The 9,001-nt window shown below is 50.8% G+C and overlaps 1 protein-coding gene across 1 annotated transcript; it reads right to left on the bottom strand.

Annotated features, from left to right (window-relative positions):
• Window positions 1-542: 542 nt before the first annotated feature.
• On the bottom strand, window positions 543-2,288 carry LOC128725812 (cytochrome P450 307a1-like). The gene is made up of 3 exons (XM_053819583.1): window positions 1,826-2,288; window positions 938-1,729; window positions 543-874 (listed from the first exon to the last, which is right to left on the bottom strand). The coding sequence occupies exons 1-3, from the start codon at window positions 2,286-2,288 to the stop codon at window positions 543-545; spliced, it is 1,587 nt and encodes a 528-aa protein (XP_053675558.1).
• Between the last annotated feature and the right edge of the window lie 6,713 nt (window positions 2,289-9,001).

The following is a 9,001-nucleotide window of genomic DNA, read 5'->3' as shown; positions in this document are numbered from 1 at the left end:
CAGGACCGCCCTCGAGATCCCCGAGTGTCCTGGACAGCTTGGTTACCTCCCTAACTCTCTAAGGATCTCCTCAAAAGGACACACGCATCTGCATTCCCCACTAGGCCAAGGGAAGCGAAGGGTCTCTCTACTACATCACAGCAAAAGCAAGGGCAATTAAACGGAAAAGCACTACCGGAAGCACGTGTTGTGCCGGCATGCACCGGGAACAGCACTATACACAAGCTCGATATAAATACACGCACGCACGGTGCGAAAGGGTAAGTAAAAGTAAAGGGCATACAATACTAGCATAATTTCACAATCCATCAATCCGCTTCTCTTGCCGTCCTTTTCTGTATCCCGGCAGGTGTGCAGGATATCGGAAGTTCTGCCAACGTTGCGAAGGTTCTCGCTCGGCCACCCCGGGGACTCCCTGCGGCGACTAATCAGTTCTGTATCGCCGAGGGCAGGGTCAACCACAGACCGCCGACAGTCGCAAGGAGGTTCAGGTTGAGTATCAGGGGATGGAACAGAGTCTCCACGACTCTTGTCTCGATCGTCTAGCAGCGGGCCGACACGTGGAAGGTGTAGGATTGCTCAGGCATCGCGAGCGAACCCACCGGAACGCGGTAATCGTGCCCATCGATCGGTGCGATCGTGTACGCCCGCAGCAGGTTGGCGATGATGGAGAAGCTGAGCAGCTGCGTCATCCGGTAGCCCATGCAGGAACGCCGACCCGCTCCGAACGGGATGAAGAAGTCCGGTTTGACGACGCGACCCTGCTGCAAGAAGCGTTCCGGTCGGAAGCACTCCGGTGCATCCCACAGCTGCGGCGACATGCTCAGGTCGTAGTTGTTGAGGAAGATGAGCGTGTCCTTGGCGACGCTGAAGCCTTAAATATTTATTTTGGTTTTAGAAGTGCAAACCGCCTTATAAAACGAAAAGAAATATTTACCTCCAATCTGGCTGTCCCGGTTGGCGACGTGTGGCACGATCGGGGACGCGATCAACCGGAGTGCCTCCATAATGACGGCCTCCGTGTATGGCATCTCGCCACGATCCGAAAGCTCCACCACTTGCCGGCCGTGGCGTTCGAGGACACCATCCGTTTCCGCCTGGATGCGCTGCTGCACTTCCGGATGCTGCACGATATAACCGAACGCCTTCACAAGGAAGTTCCCGACGGCCGAGTGACCACCGACGATGTCCTCGAGCGCGAACAGAGCCGTTTCCCACTCGAGAGCAGGCCCATGGCCTGCTTTCACGTGCTCGATCAAGCTGTCGACGTAGTCACGCGGTTCACCACCTTCAGCCCAGTGTTCGTACCGATCACCGATGATCGTCTCGAGGATGATGGCACGGATCTCTTCCGCTAAGCGGTCCATTCGGCGCAGGTTCTGCCGGTGTAGTGGCAACAGGAACGGGAGGAAATCGGCCGCATAGCCCTGGTTGACCTCGTAGAAAATCTGATCGAAATTGCGCACCAGCTGTTGGAAACGTCCGTCTGTTACCTCGAACCGGTGGCTTCCGAAGTACTGCGCGAAAGCGTTAGCACAGATCGACAACACGAGAGGTTTGATTTCGAGGGTTGTTGCGTCACCAACGCCACCCAACAGCTGACCGAGCTCCTCCACCACGATCGTGTTCAGCTCGTCGAACCGGGCGCTGAAGTTGCGCGGGAACGTGTGCGGAACGAGCATATCCCGACGGGCACGTTGCATCTCGGACCAGTCGCAGAACGCCAATGCTGCATTGAGCAAACAAACAAACAAACAAAACACGCTTTCGATAAGCACAACCGACAAGTGATCGCGATCGCGAGAAGCGAGCAGAAGCTACTTACAGTTATCCTTGTTGCCGGAGAACAGCAGCTGGTAACGCCGGAAGTTTGGTCGGCTGTCAAAATGCTGTCCCTTGTTGATCAACACCTCCTTGATGCTGTCGATTCCGTTCACGACGACGGCATTCACGGAACCGAGCCGTAACGCGGTGACCGGACCATATCGCTGGCCAAACTCGCTGAACGCCTGGTACGGCACGTCGTACCCGTTCAGTTCCTTTAGTGCTCCGATCACAGGATAATTGCGTGGTCCTGGTGCCGGTCGCTCAAGTTCAGCTCCTTCCGGTGACCCAAAAGCCACACCAACGCTAGCGATCAGCTGACGGAGTGTTTGCAGAGCGACACTACGCATCAGAACCTTCTGCTTTAGCTCGGGCAGCAGCATCACCAACGCCAGCAGGATGCAGCTCACGATCAGATAGGCGGTGCTGCTCGAGCTTAACAACGTCACGCTCACACGATCCATTTTGTGCTGTCTTTCTAGGGAAGGTTGGAAGCTTTTTGGCTCAAACTCACGAGACACTAGCTCACGGCTGCACGCACCTACGAAGCACACACAAGCGCACGCACTAAGGACAATCACGAGCACGATCGCACACACGCACGCACACCACGCAAGGATCCCGAGTATTGCCAGCCCAAGCGGAAGTTCTAGCGAGGATCTTGCTCCAATCGAACAGGGATGCTTTCAGTAGCAGCGAACGAATCGATTTGATACGCTCCTTGGCAGGTCGGGCCGCCTTTTATACGCCCTTCCCGGTGTCGGATGCAAATGTGGCCCGCTCGCGTACATCCAGCGGGGATCCGCGGCGGACCAATCAGAGCACGGGGCGATCGATGTGAGGAGGCTTTCGTCGCGTCCCGGAAATTCTAGACCCGTTTGGTTTGAATTTTCGGCCCAACGGTGACGTTGGGAGCGCTCAGCTTTGCCGAGCTGATGCATTATGGAACGGATTGATCCGTAATTGGTACTCTCCGTTTGCGGTACGAGAACCATGCTGGCGTCACTGATCGAACTCCTGCGTTTTGCTTGATTCAGCGCGGATTGTTACGCGTTTTGTGGTGCATAAGCGTTTCTAGAGCGCATCGTAGCAGCGTGTTTGCTAGATGATTGGGGATGGCATTTTTAAACGATAAATGATCATAACCGTTGCATGATCGAAAGGTGATCTTGAAGCTGCACACACATCATTTTATTTTTCCCAGTGATGATTTGACTTCTTCTTCTTTGATTGTTTCTGTTTTATTCTTTCTTTTCAAAAAATGATACAAAAAACCACAACATAAATGACAGAAGGACATGAGTTCCATAGTTCCATAGCCTTCTTGATGTGACCATTGTAAAACAGTATTGATGGCTCATATAATTTTAAATAACATACATTTATACATTGAGATAAAAATTAAATCACAAATTTCTAAACGTATCTTCATCATGTAACATAAGTGAATTTAACAGCGACACAAGTAAACGATGTACAAGGGCTTTGAAGTGCTGTATAACAGCGTTCAATAAGATTGCAATACTAAATATCAAAAGAAATATATCGGTGGCCTGTTGTATTTGAATAAAAAAAAATGCATGAATTAAGTTATTCTTTGCATTGTTACAGCATGAGTTAGTTTCAACGGAATGATAAATAACATATACAAGAAGTATAACAATATCTTACGTGATGACAGATGCTAAAATAAAACAATAACTTACATCAATCCACCGACCGATGCGCGCAAAATGCACATGCAAATCGAAAGTAACTGTAGCGAATCCGGACGACAGTGTAATCCGGTATTAGCAATGTAAAGCGCGGTTCTTAGCTGTCATGTTACGCCTTTTTGTCAGTTTTCCACCACGTAACGGTACCCAAACGGGGCACCTTCTTTGCGCTGCACGCTAAAATCATACATTCCCTTTTTCACTACGCACCGTGGTTGCCCACTCGGTAGAACGTTACGCCTTCATCGAGGCGCCCTTTAGCATACCCCACCACGTAACGGTTCTTCCCATTCCCTCTCCCAGAACGGTACTCATCGATTACCGAACTGCGTGTTTGCTTTCCCGCGCTGCACATGTGCGCTGCAGGGCCATGATCGAACGGTTCTTAACGGTCGTTCTCGACAAACGTCACAAACTACCAGGCGCCTCCATTCGAAAAAGGGGTCGCCCAATCTTTCGTCCGCCAAAGAGAGTGCGAAAGAGACAGAGCAAGCGAGAGAGAGAGAGAGAGAGAGAGCGAGAGAGAATGAGGGTAGCAAAAGAGCATTAAAAAACAAACAACAAGCGTATCATAAAAAAAAACCCCAACCCAACGGAATGATCCAGTATGATCCACTTTCGACGAACCGATCGGGTTTGTTTTCTTTTTATGTTTCACCTCCACCACCATCCCCTTTTCTCCCACCCCACCCCCACCCCTAGAGATGACGATCTTACGCTTATTAGAATTTAAATGAGGTCCGGCTTCCGTATCTGATTGAACCGCTTTGTAGGCCGCTGGACGACGCAGAAACCGCTCATATGTAACCGTATGGTATGCTCCCATTGCTTCACCTTTCACTCCGTCCGGCGCCAGGCTGCGCCCGCCGAAAAGCGTTCCTTCTGGCAAGCGGCTGATGTGGGGCTGTTTTTGTGTTTTTTTTTTTCATTTAACCAACCTCAAACCAAAAACCCCATTGGGGAACTCAACACTGGCTCCGCCATTTCGATCTGGCCCGAGCGGCCAGCTGGCCTGGCCCGGCCAGTGGAATTGTTTTCACTTAACCTAACCTCTTTGCATGCACAATCGGCATCGGTGGTGCAAAAAAAAAAAAAAGAGGGGGTAGCCCCAGTGGCCGACCCAATAAAGCGAGCACTGGCTGCCCAGATATGGCCACCCGGAGCTACCGCCACGAGAGCACCGGCCACGACGCCACCGGTGCGCCCGGTGCCCGCCAGGTAATATTCGTCCATTATTAATGAACACCTCCCGGTGTGCGGGGGAGAGGCCTTATTGGAGAGAGCGAGAGAGAGCGAGAGAGAGAGAAAGGGATAGAGAAAAATATGGAAAACTTTCTGCCCCCCGTCCCCGTTGATGGAGCCAATGGAGATGAAGTTGATGGAGAAAGTGCGCCTGAATCACGGGCAAACTGGGCACATTTGCATAAGTGCACAAACGGCACGGACACAATAGGGGTGGAAGGGTGGGTGGGTGGTCCCACCATAAAGGTGTACTACCCACTCCCCCTCCCGGAGACAAGCTAAGCATCCCTTCCGTGGCCCAGGACCCAAAGGATCGAAGTCAAGTTCTGCCCTCTGAGTCGAGACCTCTTTCCAAAGGCTCCATGGGTGGGAGTTTTTAGCAACGGGGGGTGGGTTTTTTGAGGCCAAAAAAAAACCTTCCCCCCTTCCCCCCACGACACCACCGGACGAGATGATTGCAAATGCAACACGGAAACTCGCCCGCAAGCACGTTCCGCAAGGCGCGAAAGTAGTCCGGACGGGTGTGAAATTAGTGAAGCCACCCGTTGTTTTTTTTTCTTTCCTTTCTTTTGCCATCCAACCATCCGGGGTCCCGGGGGAGGGGGGGGGCTGCTGTCAGCTTCCGTCAGTGCGCGGTGAGTATTCGCCCCACAGTACGGCCACATTTACATGGCACTTATGCACGGTGATTCAGGTCGTCCTCAGGTGCGCCACGATCTGGGGACCAGCCAGCAAGATGCAGATTGCTGGCGATGCCGGGAAAAGCGGGCCCCTTTTTTTCGGTATCCAGGGGGCGAGCGTGCGGGATTCTAGAAGCTGCATATCGTTGACCTTTGAGTTGGTGTGCTTGTTGGGTGTACAGGCGCCGATGCTGACCATCAGCTACATACACGCGCACACGTGCGCACACTTGCATACAACGGCACAGATGAGGCTGGCTGGCTGCTGGAAGAACTGCTGGAACCGACGAAAACGCACCGTTTGGGCTCGATTCGAGCTCGATTGTTGGGATGATGACCCATGGGTGGGGGAATTACGATACGAAGGGCTGCGACGAGAGCCCCCAGCTCCACAGCCCCATTGTCCCACAACAGGATGGGCCGGGTCAGAACCTCAATCCATAAATTGGAACCGCAACCGTAACTGCGTCAGGCGAGCCCGAGATGACGATCTTAAAAACCCTCGTACGGTGGGCTGGATTCGGGTTGCATACGCGACAGAAGACATCCCCCCTGGCGGATTTAAATACCATGTGTTTTTTGGCCGAATTGCTGCCACTGGGGTTTTCCTCCTTTTTCTCTCTCTCTCTCTCTCTCTCGAATGTTTTGATTACTTCCATACTAATTCGCTTTTCGTTGCTCCTTTTCTTATGTCATTCCGTTGTTGGGGGTTGGTACTTGTTTACTACGCGTTGTTTACCCCCAATCTTCGATGCTCCGTTTTGTATTAACCTTTTGCTTTGAATAAAAACCTACAAATCACCCCATTTGCGTTAGCTTTCCGTGTACTAGTTTCCTAGGACCCTTTGGTGATCAACAGAAGCGATCAACAAAAGGGCTGAGAAAAACAAACCAAACAAAAATGCAATAACAATTCTAAGGTATCACCAAAACTGCCGCTAAAGATCAACACACCTACCAATTGAGTTCGATTTCGATACGCACATTGCGGCGTAGTGTTTTCTCAATGGCGCCTCGTCACCATCTTGCGTGCGTTGTTGTTTGTGGTGTATTTCCTTCCCGTAATCCCCCGGCCAACCTGGCCCTTATCGCGAGTGATACACTGACCCAGTACCACGGCTCTCAACAGACGATCCTGATAAGTGTGCTATCTATAATTCATTCGTGTTATATTTTATGTATACCCGCGGTACACCAGCATGCCCCATTCACGCAATCCACCTGGGAAACGGTCTAACCGAAAGCCGTGTGACGTCACACGTGATTATGTGGCGGTGGGTGGGTGTGTTTCCGGTGGGTGGCCAGGGAATTTCCTTCGCAGGTCCCACGCGTTATCGTCACGCGCATGTGTCGATTGCACCAATTGCAACATCCGCCGGCAGCGTGGCACGCACGTAATCGTAATCATGAGCATTGAAATTACTTCCAATGTTCGATCACAGCCTACTCCAAGCGAGTTCTAGCGGGCGATTCAGGCTAGTTATGATGAAATAGGGGACGATGCATTCTTCCCAGGGGATGGAGAGCAAAAGGCGTGGGTGGATGGCAGGGAGAGAAGGCACCCCGGGCGATGCATGCCTGGCCGAGATCACGTAACATTCGGATGTGTGTTGGCATGATTTGCATGCAGCATGATCTTAAGGATGCTTTCGTATGCGAGGGATTTGAATGGCACATGCTTTGACACCGTCAAAGACAATCGATGCAGATCGTATTCGATGGAATCGGTTGAATTCGATTTCGTTGGTCGAGTTTTCTTTGCGCTGGCTTGCCGGCCAGCCTAGCAGCAGCTAATGCCTACTCGGCCATTCCGCCCATTTGAGCGCGAAATAATGAAATTCTTTTGCATGTCCATTGCTTGTTTTGTAAATAATTTTCATTCGCATTTTCGGAGCTAGTAATAATTTTTTGTAAAGGTTTATCATAATTTAGGCAGAAACATTGCCGAATTTCATGCTGAATGTGTAGCTTCTTCTATACCGACATTGAAGCCGACAAGGCACTAAAATATCATTTGAAGAGCTTAAGCTTTAGCTTTTAATGCTGTTGATGCGCATATTGATGGAAATGATGAATGGCCTTCATGCGATATAACTTTGCATGCCTCAACAACAACACGATGCCTCCAACGGATTGTTTGTGTTCCGGAAATGAAGAGCATGCAATGCGGGGAAGTACTTTCGCTTCCCTGATGAATAAAACCTCCCATTTTACCGTTGAACGGGAGTTCTAGGAAGTCGTTTATGCTAGACCCTGGAATAAAAACAAGGCATCAACAATCACAGCGTGACAACAAAACAAACAAATACGAGCTGTTTTCTTCTTCGATCGCAGCAATCGTTGAAAAAAAAAACAATAAAAAAAGGAAGGAAGGAAGGAAGCATACCATTACCATAGTTACCCCATCGGTTGAGTTTTCCACCCGGACGCTTCACCAGAACTCGCGTGCCAATTTGCATTTCCGCTGGGTTCGACTTGATGCAACTTTCTCTGGTGCACTTCCTGCCGGGCATAGTGCGTCACAGGAACGGTAACCGGATGGTTCCTTTCGCTTCTTACACCCATCTGCCACGCCCTCTCACGGAGTCGTTTCCGGTCATTTTACTTTTCTTTCGAGTCTGTCTTCCGTAAGTTCCGAAGTTTTTATCATTCCTTTACCAAGAGATGATGTCTTTGCCAGTGATGTTTATTTTGTGATTTCGAGAATGAAGCACAAGTTTTTTTTTGGTTTTTCCGATATCAAATCAATTTTTCGTGGTTAAGGTCTTAAAATAAATTAATTGCTGATTTCAATGCTTAACTGAGGCACGTCTAGCAGTTGCCCGGCGTTTACGCAACGGGCTAACCATTAAATAAATGCGGTGCTTCGTCTAGGGAATTTGTTAGCCATCATCGAAGTGATTTCCATTCTGATCACGCAACGACAAAAAAAGAACAAAACCGCACAAAGATCCGCATCGCCGGGTGATCGTGATCGCGAACAATCCTCACGTTTAGCAGGAATAGCATTAAAACATAATCCTCTGCTCGTGCCGCCCTCCGGCACGCACAGCGCGCGAAAAGTAACGTTATCTCGGTCGGCTCGCGTCCCGAATTACCATTTCCGCTAGCGGGTGGAATCCACAAGCACTCGCCCGCAATCAGAATGGACGGGTGGCTCACTTTGCACCGAAAACCGTTAATGCACCGTCGAATGCACAGCTCGGGGCGTGTGTGCAGCACACGACGGTCCCGAACGGAACCGCATCCCGTTAGCATCCCTTAGACCTGGCCAGCTAGGTGGTGGCTGGGCATTTTCCGGCGCCACGGGCCTCAGACACACGATACCGCTATCACTGGCTGGCGGGTTATGCAGCAAACGTTCAAGATCATGCGATCCGGCGTTCGGATGTGCCTGACGCCAACGCCAATCAAACTCGCGAGGGTTGTGGCGATTTCGGAGGGTGCGAAAATCATCCCTTACCCCTCATTGGTAGATGCGAAAGGGTGGCGGAAAAGGCTCGATCACGGTGGCGAAAGGAAGAAACTCTCTGGCACAGG

The sequence above is a fragment of the Anopheles nili genome, chromosome 3 (genome assembly GCF_943737925.1).
Source record: "Anopheles nili chromosome 3, idAnoNiliSN_F5_01, whole genome shotgun sequence".
Lineage (NCBI taxonomy): Eukaryota > Metazoa > Arthropoda > Insecta > Diptera > Culicidae > Anopheles > Anopheles nili.
The sequence above is the reverse complement of the archived record's forward strand: the minus strand, read 5'-3'. Positions and strand labels throughout refer to the sequence as shown.

Bases quoted from the DNA above. Each gene is read 5' to 3' on its own strand.
- LOC128725812 (XM_053819583.1), bottom strand. From the start codon at position 2,288: ATGGATCGTGTGAGCGTGACGTTGTTAAGCTCGAGCAGCACCGCCTAT. The intron at 1,730-1,825 runs GTAAGTAGCTTC...TGCTCAATGCAG, and splicing joins CTCCGGCAACAAGGATAACT to CATTGGCGTTCTGCGACTGG. The intron at 875-937 runs GTAAATATTTCT...TAAATATTTAAG, and splicing joins CCGGGACAGCCAGATTGGAG to GCTTCAGCGTCGCCAAGGAC.